Source organism: Plecotus auritus (genome assembly GCF_963455305.1).
Source record: "Plecotus auritus genome assembly, chromosome: 2".
Classification (NCBI taxonomy): Eukaryota; Metazoa; Chordata; class Mammalia; order Chiroptera; family Vespertilionidae; genus Plecotus; species Plecotus auritus.
In genome coordinates, this window is record NC_137771.1 from 174588854 (window position 1) to 174610411 (window position 21558).

Genomic DNA, 21558 nt, shown 5'->3' on the forward strand with positions numbered 1-21558 from the left:
ACCAATGGATCTGGCATCCTTGACAAAAGCTGCATCAGAGGCATTCAGGGCCCCTCCTGGTCTGGTCCTGCCCTCCTTTCCCCGCTCATCTCCTCTTCTTCCACGAGGGCACTGGGCTTCAGCCACATCAGATGACTGGCAGTGTCTGGATATGTCACCTCCATCCATCACAGGGAACTCCTGTTTATCCTTCCAGATGGCGATGAGATGCCACCTTGGCCCATCGAGCCTTCCTTGTGATCCCGGAGAGAGGCAGGAAAAGAAGATGGGGTGAATGTGGTAAAGGGTGTGTTCGGTTTTAAAGAGGGAAGAAAGACCTCACCAGGAAGGTGACATTGGAAGGAAGTGAGGGAGCAAGTCTTGAAGAAATCTGGGGAAGAGGAGGCAGCCGTGCCAAAGCCCAAGGAGGGTGTGTTAAACAGCAGGAGGCCTCTGTGGCTGCAGCCTCCTAAGTGAGGGAGAGGAGTGTCAGGTGAGAGTGGCAGGGGCGGGGGGGCATCAGGAGAGGAATATAAGGTTTTGTATCAGAGAAGGAGCCCAAAAATAAACCCTCACATGATTTTTTTTTACAAGGACCATTCAATGCAGGAAAGGACAGTCTTTTTCAGAAATGGTGCTGGGGAAACTGGATATCCACATGCAAAAGAATAAAGTTGGACCTTGACCTAACACCATATACAGAAGTTAACTCAAAATGGATCAAGGACCTAAATGTAAGACCTAAAACAATAAAACTCTTAGAAGAAAACATAGCACAAAAGCTTCATGACATTGGATTTGGCAATGATTTCTTGGATATGACACCAAAAGCATAGGTAACAAAAGAAAATAGGCAAACTGGACTTAATAAATTTTTTAAATTTTGTACATCAAAAGACACTACCCTCAGAGTAAGAAGGCAATACCCAGAATGGGAGAAAATGTTTGCAAATCATATAACGGATAAGGAATTAATATCCAGAATATATAGAGAACTCCTAAAACTCAACAACAACAAAACAACCCAATTCTAAAATGGGCAAAGGGCTTGAATAGACATTTCTCCAAAGGGGATAGTATGAATGACAAATGCACATGAAAAGATGCTCAACATCACCAATCATTAGGGAAATGCAAATCAAAACTACAATGAAACATCACCTCACACATATTAGGATAGCTACTATCTAAAACCAGAAAACAAGTATTGGCAAGGACGTGGAGAAATCAGAACGCTTGTGCACTGTGGATGGGAGGTAAAACAGTACAGCTGCTGTGAGAAACATTCTGACAATTCCTCAAAAAAATAAAAATAGAATGACCACATGACTTGAGTAATTCTACATCTGGGTATATGCCCAAACAAATTGAAAACAGTATCTTGAAGAGATATTTTACACCCATGTTCACAGTAGCATTATTCACAGTAGCTAAAATGTGGAAGCAACCCGAGTGTCCATTAGCAGTTGAATGGATAAGTAAAATGTAATATATACATACAATGCAATATGATTCAGCCTTAAAAAAGAAATTCTGTAAGATGTTACAACATGGACAAACCTTGAAGACTTTACGCTAAGTGAAATAAACCAGTTACAAAAAGACAAATAGTGTATGATTCTACTTATATGAGGTACTTAGACAATGTGAATATATTTAATATCACTGAACAGTACACTTAAAATGGTTACGATGGTAAATTTTATGATATGTGTATTTTACTGCAATTAAAAATAACAACGTACAGACCAATGACTATGTGTGAAGGACAATGGTGACACAGATGACGCATCTCTTACCTTCAACAAGCAGCCAGCAAACACAAGAAAGCCTTTTGAATGCAGATGCTTAGCCAAGGAGAACCCAAATCCAGAGTCGCAGCCTGTGACCAGGACGGCTTTGCTGCCGACCTATTGTAGAAGTTTAGACCCCACATTAGGAACCAGGATCCTGAGTGCAGAGTGACCCGTCCTCCTCTGAGCAGTAACAACTAATGCTCCGGAGTGGACCATGCCTAGGCCTCCCTGCCTGGCGTTTTCCATCGGGAGAAGCACCATAGTCTAGTGGGACAAGCTTGGACTCAGAATCAGGAGACCAGGTTCTAACCCAGATGCTGCCACCAACTAATAATGTTGCTTGAGATCCCCTTTCTGGACCTCAGTTTTCTCACCTGCAATCACCATTATCACAATCATCATATCATTACTTACCACGTGCAAGCACTGTGCATGCATGATTACTATATGGAGTTATTATCAGAATGGGTACAGAAGGCAGTCAATCGATATTTTCCTCTTTTAATTCTCATAATAATTACATATAGTAATCATGATTATTATTTCATGCTATGAGTGAGGAAACAGATATTTTTTTAAATGCCCAACATACTAAATGATAGAAATGGAATTGAAACCAGGCCTGTTGGGTTCTAGAGTCTAAACTCTTAACCTCTAAAACTCATTTGATGAGAGGTTTAGGGCGGGGGGGGGGGGGGGCGGGGGGAGGGCAGAGTGTAGGTTAAGAATGTGAGAAAGCCGCTATAAGAGTCCTGGAAGCTCTGAAGCCTGGTACTTGGAAGGTAGCTCAGGACCCAAGGGGCCAAGGGGGCCCAGAGGGAAGGGCTCTGACCACCTGGCTGGTTCCCAGGTAACTGGGCTGCCACTCACCGGGTTCACTGCATCAGTGTAAGTGCGACGACCCACGGGGACGAAGGAGGCAGAGTAAAACAGCAGTGTGCGCCTGCAAGAGAAGAGGAAGCCATGAGCACAGGCTGTGGACACACCTAGACCTTGTTCCTGGGGCAGAAGCAACTCAGAGTACCCTCAGCCACCAGTGAGCAGCACTGACTGTCCCCCCACCCGGAGCCCCTGGGGACATCCTGCTGGTACTACTGAGAAAGAGGTCCTCTTTCCTCCAGGGTTGCTAGGCTGGTAGAAAGTGGGCCATCAGTGGCAGAGGCCATTTTTGCCACTGTGTAGGAAGAACTTTCAGGTGATAGAGCTTTGTTAACAAAGCCATCGGCAAATTCCACCCCTTAGCCCTTGGGTTTTATGCTGCTTCCTGATAAGGTTTTTCTTTTTAATTCTTTATTGTTTAAAGTATTATATATGTCTCCTTTTTCCCCCATTGAGGTTTTTATTTTTTTAATTTAACTTTTTATTTTGAAATAATTATAGATTCACATGCAGTTAAAAAAATAGTAGACAGAAATCCCTGTATCTTTCACCCAATTGCCCCTAACGAAACTTGCAAAACTACAGTACAATATCACAACCAGGATATTTACAGTGATGCAGTGAAAATACAAAACATTTCCATCACACAAGGATCTCTCCTGGTACCCTGTTATAGCCACATCCACTTCCCTCCCACCCCACATCCTCTTTAACCACTAATCTGTTCTCCATCTCTATAATTTTGTCATTTCAAGAATCTATATATATAAAAGCCTAAGTGACCGTTACAACCAAACGACTGGAATGACCGGTTGACCAGTCGCTATGATGCGCACTGACCACCAGGGGGCAGATGCTCAACGCAGGAGCTGCCCCTGGTGGTCAGTGCATTCCCATAGCCAACCTCCCGCGGTCCCTCCCTCCGGCAGCTGGCCAACCTCCTGTAGGCCCTACCCCTGGCTAAGGCTCCGGGCACCGAAGAATCTGGGTCTGGGAAGCCTGTTAAAGGAGAGTGACCCCGACGCTGATCGAGACAGAGTAGCAGCTCGGAGGTGGCAGAAGGAGCAAGGCAAGCAGCCTAACTGTAAAGACGTAAAGCACCACCGCCATCTTACCTCTGCCACCGCACCACGCACTGCTTGCCCTTCTGCCCCCCGCCCCCCGCCCCATCAGCCACTTCTAGTTCAGACCTGTGCCTTTCCGGGCTCCCAACTGCTGATTGGCTAGTGCTCCTACGGCAGTGTGCCACCATTGGCCAGTCAGCTACCTATCATGCTTGGGGGTGGAGCTCTGAGAAAATGTGCAGCTGAGGTAGGAGAGATGACCTGTCTGTGTCAGTAACTCTGCCCCAGGGAGAGTGAGGTGGCCCGAGCAGGGGCAGCGAAGCAAAGCTGTATTTCCACCTCAGAGCATAGCTGGTGTTCAGGCCGTTTTGGGGCACTTTGTCTATGGTCTTTGCTTGCCACTACCTCAGCACATCTACACACCACCCCGCCCCGCCATGCACGAATTCATGCACCGGGCCTCTAGTCTATAATAAAAGCATAATATGCTAATTAGACCGGATGGCCAAACAACCTTCCGGACGACCTTCCAGACAAAGCCAGGGCTGCGAATTTCTGTGCATTGGGCCTCTAGTCTATATATGTAAAAGGCTAATATGCATGTTCTTCCAAACATATTTATTGGCATAAAAATACCTATCAATATTCCAGCTGCTGGAACTTTGAATTTAACCTAACACTTTCATTCCTCTTAAATATAAAGAAAAAAGGTATTATGTTTCCTGGCTCTGGCTGCCACAGAGGAAAATGAAGTAGCAAAATGCACTGAATCCCCTTGGGAAAGGCAATCCCAGAGCTCTCAACAAGGAGCTGCTTGTTTCATCTGTACTTACTTAGCTGTCTCTAAACACACAGCAACTCAGTGAAGTCTCAGGACATTTTAGTTAATTGCTTCATGTGTAAGGTTTGAAAAGAGGAGTCACCCAGGTGATCAAAATAATAAGGCACATCAATGCCGTGTGCCTCCCGATGCGATGCACTGAGAAGACGCACCTCACCTGGGTGGCACCTTCCAAACATGAATACCTGAATCCAAACACAAGGACATCACACAAACCCCAATGGAGAGACATTCTTCCCAAGTGTCAAGGTCAAGAATGACAAAGACTCAGGAACTGCCCCTGATGGGAAGAGAGGAAGGAGACATGACAACTAAAGGCACTGCAGGGCCCTGGTTTGTACCCTGGACCAGGAAAGTCCATCCGTGGGCCATCTGACAGAATTTGAATCTAGTGTGTAGGTCTGTTAACACATATCGTGGTAATTTCCTGGTTTTCATGATTGCACTATGGTTTTGTAAGATGTTAACATTCAGGGGAGTTAGGTGAAGAGGATAGAGAAGCTTTTTGTACTACTTGGGCGACTTTTGTTATCTACACTAATAAAAGAGAAACATGCAAATTACCGTCACTCTTCTACGCTACCAGCCAATCAGAGTGAGTACGCAAATTAACCTGAAAACATGGTGGCAGCCCTGCCCCCTGCCACTCCAGGCCTGTGGGGGTCAGGGAATTCAGGCGCCAGTGCCTGAGGCTGGCTGCAGCCCAGGAGATGAAGAAGCCGCCTGCTCCCTGATCCCAGGCCGCAGACAGCAGCAGAAGTCTCACGTCCTTCTGCCCCATGTCATGGGTGAGACGGAGAAACCGGGCCCCAGCGCCTGAGGCTGGGTGCGGCCCGGGAGACGAAGAAGCCACCTGCCCCATGATCCCAGGCCACAGCCAGCTGGAGAAGTCGCCCACACTGCATCCCAGGGAAGACAGAGAAGCCACCCACCTGCGGTCCAGGCACCAGCACCTGCGGCTGGCTACAGCCTGGTATACGGAGAAGCCACCCACCCTGCAGTCCTGGGCACCTGCAGCTGGTTGTGGCCCAGGAGACGGAGAAGCCACCCACCCCGCGGTCCCAGGCGCCAGCACTTGAGGCTGCAGCCCAGGCGAAGCCACCTGCCCACCATCCCCTGTGGCTGCAGCCAGCCTGGGCACCTATAGCTGACCAGAGGGAGGGAAGCCCGGATCCCGGGTGCCTGTGGTCGGCTAGAGGAGGGAATCCTGGGTCCTGGATGCGGGCCGAGGCAGAGGTGGTTAGGGGCAATCAAGCCAGCAGGGGAGCAGTTAGGGACAATCAGGCTGGCAGGCAGAAGAAATTAGGGGCAATCAGGCAGGCAGGCGAGTGGTTAGGAGCCAGCAGTTCTGGATTGTGAGAGGGATGTCCAACTGCTGATTATCCCCTGAGGGGTCCCAGATTGGAAAGGTTGCAGGCCGGGCTGAGGGACACTGTTCCCCCCCTCCCCCCCCTCCACCCCCCACATGAATTTTGTGCACCCGGCCATTAGTTTCAAAATAAAAAGGTAAAAAATCTTATATAAGATATTCTTCTGTGCCCTGTGTGCCCTGGGAAGGTCTCTGTCTTTTGAGGACACCTTTGAGTTTCCTTTGCTGGTCGAAGGTGGGTACTGAGTGTCACCTTGAGAGTCAGGCCTTAGGACCACCTGCATCATCCATGTGTGAAGAACTCTCTCTGCTTTGCCCAGTGAGTGTGGCACTCAAGGCCACCTCTACCCTTCAGTTTCTTACCTTGCTCCATTTTCTCTGTTAGAGAAACTCAGGGTTTTTCCAGGGAGCTTTGACAGGGTCCGGGAGAGGCGGGCAGTCAGCATTGTGGCCACAAGAAGTAGAATGACGGGCCTCCTCCTGGTGGGTTCTGAAACACAAAACACACCCTCAGCATTGTCTTGTTGCCGGCAGAGGTTTAGGCAGGAGTGGACACTTTTCTTCCAGGTTGTGAAAGCCGAACTGAGCCCTGCACCTAGGCAGACCTCCCCTGCACCTTCCTCTCAAGCTGTAGCCTCACGTGATAGTAAGTCAGGAGGAGGGGACGTCTAGAAACCTGGGTCCTGCTTCTGGCTGTACCACCAAGCCTGGACCAGTCACGAGGAGGGTGGACCAGACCTGTGATCCTCAAACCAGGCTGTGCAGCCACTATTGGAGGACCCAAGGACCTACCCTCTCAGGGATGCCCACTCCATGAGCCTCATTCTCCGTCTGTGTTCCCCATTTCCAGCAAATCATCCATCTGTGTGACCCAAGACATCAACCTTCTATCTCAATTTGGCCACATGCTTCCTAGGCAGCTTTTCCAACTACACAGGAACTGGCTCAGAGGCTAAATTAATCAGTAACTCATTATAGCATAACGACTGGAGTTATTAAATGAGACACACTTTAATCAACCTAAATTAAAACACACACAGTCTCTCCCACCACCCTACTACCCCTTTCAAGGTTAAATCAATCTGATTGCAACAGGGCCCAGTAGACTTAGTATCTCCTTAAGGCCCCTCAGCACCGTGACTATTTGCGTATTATTAAGTGTGGATGAGGGTGTAGATTGTTTGCCTTCCTGTTCTGGTCAATTGTTAGGATAATTCCTCCTGGCCTCAGGGAAGGAAGGGGAGGATGGGAGGGAGTGAAGTGAAGCAACCACAATGGAGAGATGTTGCTCTTTTCCCAGTGAACTGTCCCAGCTTCTCTTCTCCTTTGCACACCTGCCTGGGGTTGGTTATATACTGGTCTTACCAGTACACGTTTCTGCCTGGAAGGCAGCTCCGCCCCTACCCTTTGCTATCACCCAAACCCAACTGGGCTAACAGGTCTGTAGTAAGTTCACGAACTAGCCAACCACTGCAAGTTCACTGCAGGAGGCAGGTGGAGGTTTAATCTGTTTAATCCTCAAGAAAGAAAAACAAACAGGGATCCCTAGGCCCGACTTCCCCTCCCACTCCTACTCACCACACTCATTGCCAGCACTGCAGTCAAATGATGTGACCCCTCACCTAAAAGCCTCCTTCCCATGCCTGTTGAAACACCCTCTGCTTCCCTACCTAACCTTCTCTGGTACCGCCCTCCCCTGTGCTCTCTGTACTGTAACCACACTGACCTTCTGGAAGTTTCTGGCATATGCAAAGCTCTTTCCTGCCTCAGGGCCCTGGCCCTTGTTCTTCCTCAGTCCAGATGGCTGAGTCCTTATGACCCTTCAGACTTCACAGAGGATGTCCCCTAATCCCCCATGCAACACACCGAGGTTCTCTCTATAAGATCATGCTTCAATCCAAAACTACCTTGTTTCACTATTTTCTCTTCCCCTTCTAGGTCATAAGCTTGGTGAGTCCAGGCACCTTGTCCATCTTGTTCTCCACTAAACCCCCAACCCCCCAAAATGTCTAGAAGACACCTGACACCAAGGAGGCCCTCAGTGAGTCTCTGCTGAGTGGGGACAAGCTGTGTGCTCACGGACCCCAACCTCCTCCATCCAGATGGGCTCTCCATGGAAGGCCCATGCCAGTGATGCCCAAGCCAGACTCCAATCCTTTAACTGGGTGACCCAGCTGGCCGACACACACCTCCTCTCACCAGAACTGGAGTCTGAGCTCACCACCACTGGGTGATTTCAAATCCAACTGTCTATAATTAAAGCCCTGTCCATCCCTCAGGCTCAATACTTGTGGCTTTGAATTTTATTTTCCTTAGAGTCAGCAATATCTAAAAGTGCTTCGAGAATCAAAATATTTTAAAGTGCACAAAAGCTCACCCACCTTGGAAAATGTACTATTCACAATATTGTGTCTTATATGCAGAATAGCAGGCTTGTAACTCTTTTTCTTCTTCTTTTCTTAAGTTTCTTAAATGTGTTGCTATTTTCATTCCAAACACAATACTAATGGAATTCCCACATACTCTTTGGGGTTCTTTGTCATCTTAATGCCTTGCACTGGGCTTCGTTCTCTGTAAATATTAAGTTCTCAAACTTGAAATACCACCCATTTGCCTTTTGGTTTAGAATCAGAAATGGTTATGGGAGGTAGTTGCTGAAGAATGGCAGAGCAACTGTTGGAGTTGGGAGACAGTCTCCTTAGCCTTAAACTCAATTAGCTACCCCAGGGAGACTTGGCACAGGGGGCTTGACTCCCAGCAACCAAGTTTATAAGATATTATTGCAAAATAAAAATGCTCACACATCAATCTATAATCTGGGTGAAACGTATCTAACACTAAGAACATTTGGGTCTGCTCTCAAGGGCACCTCCTTTCCATTTTCAATGCACAGCCCATGGGTAACCTGTGGAAAGCATGAGGATCCAGCATGAATCCCTGTCCTGCTGCTGGGCTCCCTTGTTGCGCTCTGACAGGGTCAAGGTGTCCCTGCAAGGGACAGACATTCCCAGTACTGACATCCTCAGAAGAAACAGGAAGATAGGGCGCAGGCCTTGGGCAGGAAATAGAAGTCACTTGTTTCTGGACATGAAGTCTAGATGCACTACCAAGTGGGAAGGGAAGGCCCTGTCCCACTGGAGAGGCAAGCTGGGTTTAGGCAGGGAACCATCCTATGCAGGGACCCCACACTAAGGACCGTAAGACGAGCAAGCTGTGTGAGACTCCAATGTCTGGCAACTGGCAGCCTCTCTTCCACTTGGATGTTTTGTTTGCCAGTCTAGTGTTTTAAATGGCAATATAACTAGGCAACTACATTATGCTTGAACTCATAATACAAATAGTTTTCACTTACTATCTTAAGCCTACCCAGATTGCCTTTGTTACCTGCCTGGACACTATGGGCATTTGAGTTTGAGATCCCTCACTAGATAGATGTATATTGTCCTTTGGCTATTTCCCTTCTGATTGCTTATTATAATCTTGCCTAAAAGTTCCAGCTCAACTCAGCTATGCATGCTAACTATACAGTTAATGGGGCTTCCTTGAGGCTGTTACAGAATTTACCAGGTGACTGAAAAATACACAGGGAGTACTCAGAGATCCAGGATAAACCCATTTATTTTCAGATGTACTAGTACAGTGACTCAGGGGGTCAGTTCTCCAAATCCTGAGTGAGTGAATATGGAGGAAGCTTTCCCTTTATACCTTTTGGTTTCTTTGTTTTCTACCTGTTTCCTAACTACCAGGCTTTTGTGGTGCGCTTCCACAGCCCCTCCTGAGTCAGAATGGGGAAGTTAGATTGTATCTAAATGCCTGGTCTGGGTGGTGCCAGTGACCTCCCCTCTAGCTAAGCTGTTACATTCTTTGTTTATGGCCCCTTTGTAAAATGGGAGTATTCTGGGAAACACATTCTGCAAGACAGGACAGGCATCAACTGAGTTAATTATCCCCTAGCAAGAGTGTGTGTTAGAAGGCAGGTGACTGGCACAGATTCAGATTGCTAGGCACACCCCCCCCCCCAAAAAAAAGTCTTATATTCCCCATCAAGGCCACACAAAAGGCAACCTGACAAGTTTTAAAGCCCTCATTCAAAAAAGATGCATGTTATTCCTTAGAAAAATAACTATTGTGGAACAAAAGTCTAAAAGCACTATCTAGGAACATTAAATGAGATAGTGGACATTGTTCTCACTACCATCCTATATAATAAAAGCCTAATATGCTAAGTGTCTGACCATTCGTTCAACCTTTTGACCAGTCGCTATGATGTGCACTGACCACCAGGGGGCAGATGCTCCAACTGGTAGGTTAGCTTGCTGCTGGGGTCCAGCTGATTGGGACTGGGCAAGATGGGGCTGGACATGCCCTGGGAGCCCTCCCATGGTCCTTCCCCAGCCCCAATCGGCCCTGATTGGGACTGGGTGAGACCGGCGGACATGCCCTGGAGCCAACCTCCCACAGTCCCTCCCTGGCCTCTAAAATATTTCTTCTAATTAATTTCCTTCCAATGTGCACAAATCCGTGCATCGGGCCTCTAGTTTTATCATAAATACCGTGGTGACTCTTATGTGCCTGTGTTTAACAAGAGCCTAGTTAGGCAAACCTAATACAGACATTTGGATTAGTCTGAGAGACACTCTAGTCACCAGATTAGATTTACTAGAAGGTGATGGCCAATTCTCCCTAGAGACCACTTCACAAACACTCTCTGCAGTGGTCTCTCCTGCTCACCTGATGCCTGTCCTCTTAGACCTGCCTTTCACCCGCATGCAGCTATAGTTGGACAGTGAGACCTCCTCCCAGCCATGAGGTACTGGGTAGGGGAGAGACACCCGACCCAAGATGAACCCATCACTCTGTCCCCTGGCACTGTGAAAGAATGCAAATCAGCCTCTGAAGGGCAGGGACATGTGATCTGGCTGCTGGAGTGGAGAAGCAGGCAGTTATGCTACACTGGGCCCGACGCCACAGAGATACAGAGATAGAGAAAGCCAATCTGCAGAGAAAGAGAGAAGAGTCAGGCACAGGGGTCCATGGAGAGAGAGAGAGAGAGAGAGAGAGAGAGAGAGAGAGAGAGAGAGAGAGAGAGAGAATAGAGCTTCCTTCAGCAGGTGGATCCTGAGAAAGAAAATACCAACTAAGAAGGGCTCCCGGCCCTGATCGGTTTGGCTCAGTGGATAGAGTGTCGGACTGCGGGCTAAAGGGTCCCAGGTTCGATTCCAGTCAAGGGCATGTACCTTGGTTGCAGGCACATCCCCAGTAGGTGGTGTGCAAGAGGCAGCTGATCGATGTTTCTCTCTCATCGATGTTTCTAAATGTCTATTCCTCTCCCTTCCTCTCTGTAAAAAAAATCAATAAAATATATTTAAAAAAAAAAAAAAAAAGAAGGGCTCCCAGTGGCTAACTGGGCTCAATTAAAAAAAACAACAACACAAAAAACAAAACAAAAAACAGAGCCTAGCAGCCATTTCTACACAGGGCCTCTCATCCAAACTGTAGGTTAGGAAGAAGCCTGAACTGAACTACCTGGCTCTGTTCTGAACTCTGTTCTTGCCTTCTGAGCCAGCCCTTATAAAGGAGTTTCTGGAATCCTATTTCAACCAATAGGACTGAGGCTTTCCCTGTCCAACTGGAGCTGCACAGTGATAGCCCCATCAGCATCTTCACCAACCAATCAGAGCTGCTCCATTATGACCAATCAGGGCCTCTTGGACCAATCAAACTGAGAGGATTTGGAGTCCTCATTTGCATTAGGTCAGACCAATCAGGGACCAGAAGTGGGGCCTTCTGTCTATATAAGTCAGCTCCCCTTCGGCTCTGGAAGCATACTTTCCTTTTTCACTGAAAACAAAAAGACTGCTTCTCCTCAGCTGAAGCTGAAACACTGACATGTTTAGCCAGAGCACAGTACAGCTGGCACACCAGAGAGGGGCTGGCCCCAGGGCTGCCTCACTCCAGGGCCTGCTAACGGCTGTACTGCTTCATAATTGAGCTATATCACAATCGAGCTGCTTGCACTGAATAAAGTTTCTTTCTTCACTCCACCCCAAACTTGGTGTTGAATGGACGCCAACCAGCGGTTGACAGACAGATCTGCCTATAAGGCACTGCTGCACTCTGGTCCTCCAGCTCTGTAATTGCTGATTAAGCTGATTTAAAGTTTCTGTTACTTGCAGCAGAAACGATATTGGCTAAAACACAATGAAAGCAGGTTCTTTCTTGGATCATTATTATTAATTTTTAAATTTGCTCCATATTCTGAGAATGCCATGATGTAGATCTTATAATGGCAACAGGAACATGGGCCTCCCCCTCTGTACTTCTTGATTTGTTACCCGAGGAAACCGGGTCCAATTACTCAATAGTTGCCAGCCAAAAGACAACTCCAAGATGATTTGATGAAAAGAAATAAACTTTATTGCAAGCCGGCAAGCAAGGAAGGACACACCAGGGGTTCACTTCCCAAAGTGGCATGTCCCCAAATAAGGGATCAGATTCATCTTTATTCAGGGAAATCATGAATAAAATTCCATGTACAGGTGGGAACATTTCTGCGCATGCGCAGTTGGAAAACATGCCTATACATACATTACATATTAAAAACTGGTGGAAAATCTCCGCCCCAGGGAGGAGAGTTTAGTATTATAATGAGGGCATAATGAAGTGGTCAGAGTCTAAAAGTAGAACCTACTATGATTTGCTGACAAATTAAATGTAGGATGTGAAAGAAGAATCAAAGATATTTTCAAGATTTTGGTGCAGATTTGTCCAAGTGACGTTAGTCCAACTGACAGATGAAGGGGTCACTCAATTCATAAGTACTTACCACGTTTCAAATCTGAGTATACAAGCTGGGAATTCTGATCCTCACTGGCCCCTCCAAATCCTATCTTCAACTATACTTTTCTCACCTACTCATACCATTTGCTACACCCTCACCAAGCCCTTGTACTTTCCAATTTCCAGGCCTTGCTCATCCCATACCAAATCTGACTTCTTCATCTGATTAAGTCCTAACTGATTCAAATTAACACCTGCTTCAACATGCCTTTCCTGATCCCCTAAAAAAAAAACCCCAATCTCTCCCCAAATTAGCATTTTACTCCTTTCTTCTGTGCCTGGGTAACAGCACTTGCCTAGGGAGAGTAATATGGAATATATTTCTGTTTGCAACCATCCACAGCCCCCATGTAACCACTAGGCCCCACGTGGACCATGAGTGCCCCACAGATAGGACTCACATGTTGTATCATTGATTTCTGGTTCTACAGAATTCTACTCTGGTGCTTGACAGGAAGCAGGCGCTCTATAGAAGTGTGTTGAGAGACAATATGAAAGCTACACACATTTCAAAGGTCCGCTTCCCCCGCAGCCCGGGGTATATGCCTTATGCAGGGGCGGGATCAAACGCTAGGGTAGAAAGTGTATTTGCTACGTCATAAAGGATCCCGGCAGCGGAGGATTAAAGCCGGCTCTCCTGCCTGTGCCCTCGCAGGGTTAGACGGTGACTCCGCATCAGCTGACTGTGGTCAGATTCTGGCAGACCAGCTGGAAAAAAACCGTGCAGAACTCAACGACGTGCGCAGCGTCAGCCCCTCCCTCGACAGGGACGCGCACCCCTGGCCCCCTCTCGCCGGAACGCAGCAAAGCGCGCGCCGCTGGAGGCGCGCAGACGCCGCCACCTCACGCGGTGCTGAGCAGCCAATCTTAGGGCCACCTTCCCTTCCCGCCAGCAAGAGTCCGGAGCCTGGGGGACCCGGGAGGCTCGGCCGGAGCCGCGTTCCCATTGGCTGAAGCGGCACCGCCCAAACAAAGCCCCACTGTACTGCGGCCACGCACCCCTTGGCTTCCGTCCCCATCCTCCCCCCGCCACCCTCACCCCAGCATCCCCAGCCTCCACCTTCCTCGGTCCTCCTACTGCCCCGGTCCTGTGGTCTGTCCTGTACTCCAGCAACGGCCGGCTTGGCTAGTGCTCAAGGCAGCTGGACCGGCGGCCAGACCTCAGTCTAGCATCCTTCCCAAGGGCGCAGCAGGAAGGGAGGGAGCGCTCACCACCTCCACGACAATAGAGCCTCCTGGAAGGCACGGGTGAGGAGGAGTGCCGGGCAGGACAGAGACACGGTGGCGAAGGGCGCGGTGCCCATAGCCCGCGCTGGAAGGCAGGACTACAATGTGACCTTGGGCGCATTCCTTTCCTTCTTGGGGCCGGGGTCCTCTTATGTAAAATGCGGCAGCGGGGAACGATGATTAGCGAGGGTTTTTATCTGGGAGCCTTGGGGCCGCTTGTTCAACCTGGGCCGCCTCCTGCAGAACACTTTATTCCTAATAACGCGGGGCGAGGCTCCCACAGGGCGGACAGAATGCCCGGAAGGCGGCGGGTAGGGACCATCAGAGTCTGAGACGGGTCTGAGCGGGATCAGTCCATCTTCCTACCTTTACTCCGCCGCGGCCAGAGGGCCGGCCTGCAGGACTCCATGTCCCCATCCCCACCCGCAAACCGGCGACCCGGCTAAAGAGCCGCACAAGGACAAACCAAGCTGAGGGCGCGGGCGCGCCCCACCCCGGCGGAACAGATGCGGGCCCTTCCTCTTACCCCAAACCAAATGGGGGAGGGACCCAGCCTGTGGAGGGGTTCCGCGGAGGCACTCGCCTTAATCCGGCGCTTCACAGGTACCCGCGCTCCTGGGTTGGCAGACCGACTGGGGGCGCTGCCGCCGTTTCCTTCTCGAAGGCCGTCTACCCGCTTGCACTCTGGCGGCCTCAGCTACCCGGATGCGCCTAGACACCTAGGGCGCCCGCGTGCCAGCCTCGCAGGCGGGTCCAGACCGCGGGAGTCGCCGGGGCGGGGAGTGCTCCCGCGCCACCTCTCTAGGCGCTGGGGCGTCTGGCCTGGCAGCTCCGGTGGAGCGTTCCCCCAATCCTTAAGCGCCCAGCTGCCTGCTAGGCGCCCCCTGCAGCCAGTCCGCCTCAGACCTCAGCCGGGCGTAGATCTCACCGCCGTCCCCCTCCAGGAACCCGCCCAGGCCAGACAAGGTGCTGCTTCAGGAAGTGATGACACCCTGTTGAGGAGGAGGCTCCCTAGGTCCTAGGCGTGCTTGCTGTCTTTAGAGCTCACCAGGGTTGGTTGGTTTTTAAATTTGTCTTTTGATCAGATGAAATTTATTTAAAGATTTGCTCCGAAGGGTGTTTAAACATAGTTGAATAGCACAGCTTCCCAGAGTTTCAACAGTACAGCGTCAGAGGACAGGCTGCCCCACCCCCGCCAAGTCTCCAGAATAAGAACAGGCTGAGGAGAAAAGGAAATTATCCGGGCACGTTATTGGCAGAGCTGTAGCTCCAAACCATGAGTTTCTTCAAGGCTGTGTCTTCTTTATCCCCAGCTCCTGACCCATACAGCCTTGAAAACTGGGACAATCATGGAGGGAGAATGCACTTGGTTCTCTGTACCCATTTCACAGATAGACTCAAGCCAGAATACTTGCTTCAGTGCATTGTTTCAAAGGAGTTACTCTATGCCATGGCCATCAATAATAACGAATAGCTACATTGAGTCACCGGGTTATACTTTTAAGATTATGCATTGCTGGAAGAGCAGCTAATTACAGGAGCATTAATATTCCACATAGAAAAACCATAGGTCCTGACTTTGGACTGAGAAGTAAATGGAAATATAGTTCTGTTTATGGACGACAGGAAAAGAACGATTGAACTGCCTGTGGTTATATCAGACTCCTCCTGTGGCTGACCTCGTCTTCCCAGCCAGCTTTGCTGAGGTAACCAGCTGCATACAGGTGTAACCCAAGAGCACCTTGCCTCAGCTGCACCTCCTATTTCTTGCCTCAGGGCTTCTCTGTCACTGCAGCCTGGGACCCCTGCAAGAACCTGGAAGTGTAAAGGAACAAATATCTCATGGGACAAACTTTGACCAAGTCAGGCAGGGGCTGGTGGAGAAATACTCCCCCCTTCCGTTCTAGTGGGCGATTCCAAAATACATTCTATATAGCTCCTAAGATGATGGAGCCCCAGGTGCCCATGGTAGTGCCCATATTGATCAACTCAGTAATGCACCCTTGGATTGCCTTCCTCTTTCCCTCTTTGCTTGTTTGACTCTTCAGAGTCTATCACTCCTGTTCCTTGGGATTCATTCCAAAAATAAACTACATGTATACAAGGCTCTGTTTGGGGGAACCCAGATTAAGCCATTAGTTAACCCAAAAGAGGCATCTCAGTCCACCTGCCAGGCCTCATTCTCACCAAATCAATTCTGCTAACAAGGAATTTATTTGTTCAGTTTGAGCTTTTGCTCCTTTTCTTTCTCAGTTGCCCTGTCCTCCAGGGCATCACTAATAAGCTCTCCGAGACAGACAAAACACCTTTGGAGACGCCCCTGCCCAGAGGGTCACAGTGTTTGCTCCCATCCCTGTATCAGCATCATACTCTCCCAGGAGAGAGGGCCAGCTGAAGGGCTGGACTAGGTGAGATCTCACAAAGCCATTCTCAGCCCCACCTTAAACCTCTCCACCCCTTTCAAGGTCCTGGCTGCTCACTTTGAAAATGGGAAAACAGTTCTGGGATTGAACGTGGAAGCAGAAACAGTGTTGGACCCAGATTCCTCCCAACAGGGTCCATGCCAAGATTTTTGTCTCCTTCTTAGCCCCTTCCTTTCCCCCTTCCCCAATGCACCATAAAAGCAATTTCTCTGCCTGGATAAGAGGTCTCAGGCCAGGGTCTTCGGTACTTGGCACATTTTCATCTCATTTCAACACTAAGAAGGTGGGAAATGGATATGTACCTGTACGTAAGCTAAATGAATTGTTAGAAGTCTCCTGTAAGTCCTCTAAAAAGGGGGGTTTTGACAGGGGTTCAGGACAGGCTTTGTAAAAGAGGTAGCATCCTGACAGACTCAGTTGGAATGTAGTGCCTTCAGAAGATACCCCTGCCCAGGGAGCCACATTGTTTGCTCCTGTCCCTGTATCAGCTCCCAATTGCCTCCTAGCACACCCCCTTCTTGAGTCCCAGCTCAAGCTAGTCATTGCCTCACCTTCCCACGTGTGCAGTGCTGAGTTCTGCTGAGGGATAGAGAATAATAACACCATCTACTTCTATACCAAACCCACAGCTCTTCTGCTTGTCTTGATGCAATTGAGTTTTCTTAAAAAATAAAAAATAAAAAAATTGGCGGGGGGGGGGGGAGGCAAGAAATCTTACCCTTAACCTGCAGAATTTTAGAAGTATCAAATGGCTTTTTCTATAATTGGCAGCGAAGGAAAGAAAAGGCCCAATGCATTATTCTAAATCAGCTATGGTGCTCAGAATCTAGTGTGCTGAAAAGAGCCCATGATCTTCACATGACTGTAATACTGAATTCTACCAATATGAGAACTGGAGGCCCAATGTTTTCCCTGAAGTGAATGAGCAAGGAAAACCAGTGTTGGGACCTTAAGGGAAAAAGAGGAGCTATATCAGCATCTGCATCGCCACCACCTTTCTGTCTCTTGACTCATAGATTTAATTAACATGTTTAAGCCACAAAGTTGGGGGTCATAGACTAGAAATTTAAGCAAAGTTCTTTTGAGGTAACTGGGATCTTTGAAGAGGGGAGAATATAGGGAGGTTAAAAAACAACTGTGTCCCCATCTCTGTTCATTCCACCCCAAACTACAGCAACCCATAAGACGTCCTTCCTTCCTTCAGTTGACACGGATCGAGGCTTTATTATATGCCAGGCATTGGGCTTTGTCTGGAAAGCTATGACATCCCAGTACAGGTTCCTGTCTTCAATAACAAACCTGGCAGTTAGTGACTGTGCTGTGCACCAGACACTGGGCCAGGTGCCTTGTGTGCATTATTTCACTTAATCTCTGCAACAGCCCTAAAAGCAGCCCGATATTATCTCCATTTTGCAGCTGGAGATGTTGAGGCTTTGGGGGGTTGAGTAAGTAGTCCATAGCAGCACAGCTAGGATGTGGCAGAGACAGATCACACCCAAGTCTGTCCCACTACAAAGATGTTTTTAAACACACCACCAGTTGTCCTATGGTTCTTGCTTTGAAAGACAAGGATAAAGGTCCACATTTACAAGGCTATTTGGAATACAGAATTTTGGTAACCAGTTGGGCTTTGTTTCTGTGAGTAATCTAACAGAAGTTGGAATTACTTAGAAATTACATGGAAACTTCTTTCAATGAGGACAATACAGGTGTCATAATTTGATGCCCTTCATAGGAAAAGGAATTCTAGGTTCTAATTGGTCATACAAACTTTGAAAGACAAAAATACGGGAGAAGATTCTTTTTTTTTTAATTTAATAAATCTTTATTGTTCAGATTATTACAATTGTTCCTCTTTTTTCCCCCATAGCTCCCCTCCACCCGGTTCCCACCCCACCCTCTGCCCTTAACACCGCCCCCCTGCCCCGCCACTGTCCTCATCCATAGGTGTATGATTTTTGTCCAGTCTCTTCCCGCACCCCCCCACACCCCTTTCCCCCTCAGAATTGTCAGTCCACTACCTTTCTATGCCCCTGATTCTATTATATTCACCAGTTTATTCTGTTCATCAGATTTTTTTTATTCACTTGATTTTTAGATTCACTTGTTGATAGATATGTATTTGTTGTTCATAATTTTTATCTTTACCTTTTTCTTCTTCTTCCTATTCTTAAAGAATACCTTTCAGCATTTCATATAATACTGGTTTGGTGGTGATGAACTCCTTTAGCTTTTTCTTATCTGTGAAGCTCTTTATCTGCCCTTCAATTCTGAATGATAGCTTTGCTGGGTAGAGTAATCTTGGTTGTAGGTTCTTGCTATTCATCACTTTGAATGTTTCTTGCCACTCCCGTCTGGCCTACATAGTTTCTGTTGAGAAATCAGCTGACAGTCGTATGGGTGCTCCCTTGTAGGTAACTAACCGTTTTTCTCTTGCTGCTTTTAATATTCTCTCTTTGTCTTTTGCTCTTGGCATTTTAATTATGATGTGTCTTGATGTGGTCCTCTTTGGATTCCTTTTGTTTGGGGTTCTGTGCGCTTCCTGGACTTGTAAGTCTATTTCTTTCACCAGGTGAGGGAAGTTTTTGGTCATTATTTCTTCAAATAGGTTTTCAGTATCTTGCTCTCTCTCTTCTTCTGGCACCCCCATAATTCTGATGTTGGTACGCTTGAAGTTGTCCCAGAGGCTCCTGACACTATCTTCATATTTTTGGATTCTTTTTTCTTTTTGCTTTTTCGGTTGAGTGTTTTTTTCTTCTTTGTATTTCAAATCTTTGACTTGATTCTTGCGATCATCTAGTCCAGTGGTCGGCAAACTCATTAGTCAACAGAGCCAAATATCAACAGTACAACGATTGAAATTTCTTTTGAGAGCCAAATTTTTTAAACTTAAACTTCTTCTAACGCCACTTCTTCAAAATAGACTCGCCCAGGCCATGGTATTTTGTGGAAGAGCCACACTCAAGGGGCCAAAGAGCCGCATGTGGCTCGCAAGCTGCAATTTGCAGACCACGGATCTAGTCTGCTATTAGATCTCTGTATATTATTTTTTATTTCAGTCAGTGTATGCTTAATTTCTAGTTGGTCCTTTTTCATATCCTCAAGGGTCTCGCTAAATTTATCAGCCTTTTCTAGAAAATTCTTGAAAAACCTTATAACCGTGGTTTTGAACTCCATATTCAGTTGTTTAGTTTCCTCCATTTCTTTCATTTGTGACCTGTTTCTTTGTCTCTGCATTTTGGCTGCTTCCCTGAGTTGATAGAGTGGCTTTGTGTGCTAGGTGTCCTATAGGGCCCAGGTGGCTCAGCCTCCCCAGTTACCTGAGGTGGACACTCTTGGTGCACCCCTTTGTGGGCTGTGTGCACAGTCTTGTTGTAGTTAAGCCTTGATTGTTGTTGGTATGACTGGGAGGAATTGACCTCCAGGCTAATTGGCTGTGAAGATCAGCTGTGTCTATGCTGGGAGAACTTCTGTGCTGGAGACACCCTTATGAGACAAGACTTGCAAAAGCCTCTGTGCTCAGCTTGGATGGGGCGGTGTCTCAGGGTAGAGCAGACAAATTGGTTTCCCGTCAGCCCTGCCCTAAGAGGCCCCTGTGTCTCAGTGTCCCGTGGTAATCACTGCAAGCACCTCTAAGAGATAGCCGCCCTCGAGTTCCACCCACTGCCAGTCCAGTTTCTCTCCGAATGAGTCTGGGTCCCAGAGTCTCGCCCGGAACTGGAGTTCAGTGCAGTTGGAAGCTTTTGTCTCCCTCCCACTTGAGAAAGCCAGCCGCGTACTCAGTTGCCCTCCCTCTCCGCACATGCGTCTCAGTACCTCTGCCTCCTGCAGCTCCTCTGAGTCTCAGTGTGCTTTTCTCTTTCCTTGTAGTTGTAGAATTTCCACTCAGTCAGCCTTCCTGTGGTTCTGGATGATGTCCATTTTGTCTTTTAGTTGTAGTTTTGAAATTGTTGTGCGAGGCAGCAGTTCAGGTGTTTACCTATGCCGCCATCTTGGTTTCCGGGAGAAGATTCTTAACCCTTAAATCTGATTTCATATTCTGAACTTTAAATTCTATTTTTTCAAAGAATATGGAATATGTTATAATAAACTTTTGAAAGCCAGGATGCAAAGCTATATGCTTAACTAATATATTTTCAATATTTTTCCAATGAATGTATATTATTTATATTTTCTGTTTATTCTACAGGAACAGAGCCTGCTGTTTCAAAAGGGAAATTGAATTGCAAAGCTGCTGCCACTTGTTTTGGGTTGCCAGCACCTCTTGCCAAAGGCCCATTTGCTCCTCCCCAACCCCGTCCTCTCACACCAGGCTCTTCCCAAGACTACTGCTGAGAGTTCTCACATTCGGCATTCTCTTACCTTGGTGGGCTGTAGCAAGGCTCTCTCGGCACTCTTGGCACACGCAGGATCCTCTCCAGGCAAGTTGCAAGCCAGATACACCTGGAATCCTCTTAATTCTCAGTTAGTAGGGGGTAAAAAGACACCCCAGGAGACCTCTCCCAGGCTTTATGTGTATTATTTCAATGCTTGTCTTTAGCTGGGAAGGGAAATTCTCACACTCATGCTAACCAAAGCCAACTAATGATACAATACAATATTCGGAGCTCTGCATGTTTGTGTTCGTCACTGAGGCAAAGTTCAGCTTTGTAACTATTTGTTTTAAGTTTAAAATGTCTATGAATTTGGCTCTCTGACAAGCAGAGGGTCAAAGGCAGGTGCCACTACTTGGGGACACATAAGAAAAAATGATGCCAAAGGGCAGCTCCAGCCAATTCCATCTTGAGCTCTCCCTGCCAGGTATGTGTGGGCATAAATGAGCACAGGAACTGACCTGAACAGAATGAGAGTGCCCTGACTTCACATCATAGCATTTAAATTATGGGATATCAAGAAGAAGAGTAAACACCACAAGGACTTTGTCTCCCCTTCTGGGGAAAGGATTAGTCCCTTGGTTAGGCCACAGGGCCCAGATATTCAGTCAAACGTGATGCAGAATCAGGACCTGAGAAAAATTTCAAAATGGCCAGCGACTTTGGACAGGCTCAGCTGCAAGAAGATGGGGCCAAAACATGCCCCTTGAACATCACAGTGGAGGTAAGGAGGAGTATATCTGGAATACGGCTCCCTTAGGGCATCT

General features: G+C 47.8%; 1 protein-coding gene across 3 annotated transcripts in view; it reads right to left on the reverse strand.

The window, feature by feature from the left end:
• The window catches only part of BDH1 (3-hydroxybutyrate dehydrogenase 1), a 34369-nt gene extending 13336 nt beyond the window's left edge, over nt 1–21033 (reverse strand). The window contains exons 1-4 of one of the 3 annotated variants that reach the window (XM_080656252.1): nt 14579–14936; nt 6292–6418; nt 2646–2718; nt 1779–1889 (exon numbers count right to left, since the gene is read on the reverse strand). In XM_080656252.1, the coding sequence (XP_080512378.1) occupies nt 1779–1889; nt 2646–2718; nt 6292–6374 (267 nt within the window). In that variant the 5' untranslated portion in view covers nt 6375–6418; nt 14579–14936. Of the gene's footprint in view, nt 1–1778; nt 1890–2645; nt 2719–6291; nt 6419–14521; nt 14937–20780 lie in introns of those variants that run through there. The other 2 variants (XM_080656253.1, XM_080656254.1) reach the window with 2 other exon arrangements.
• Between the last annotated feature and the right edge of the window lie 525 nt (nt 21034–21558).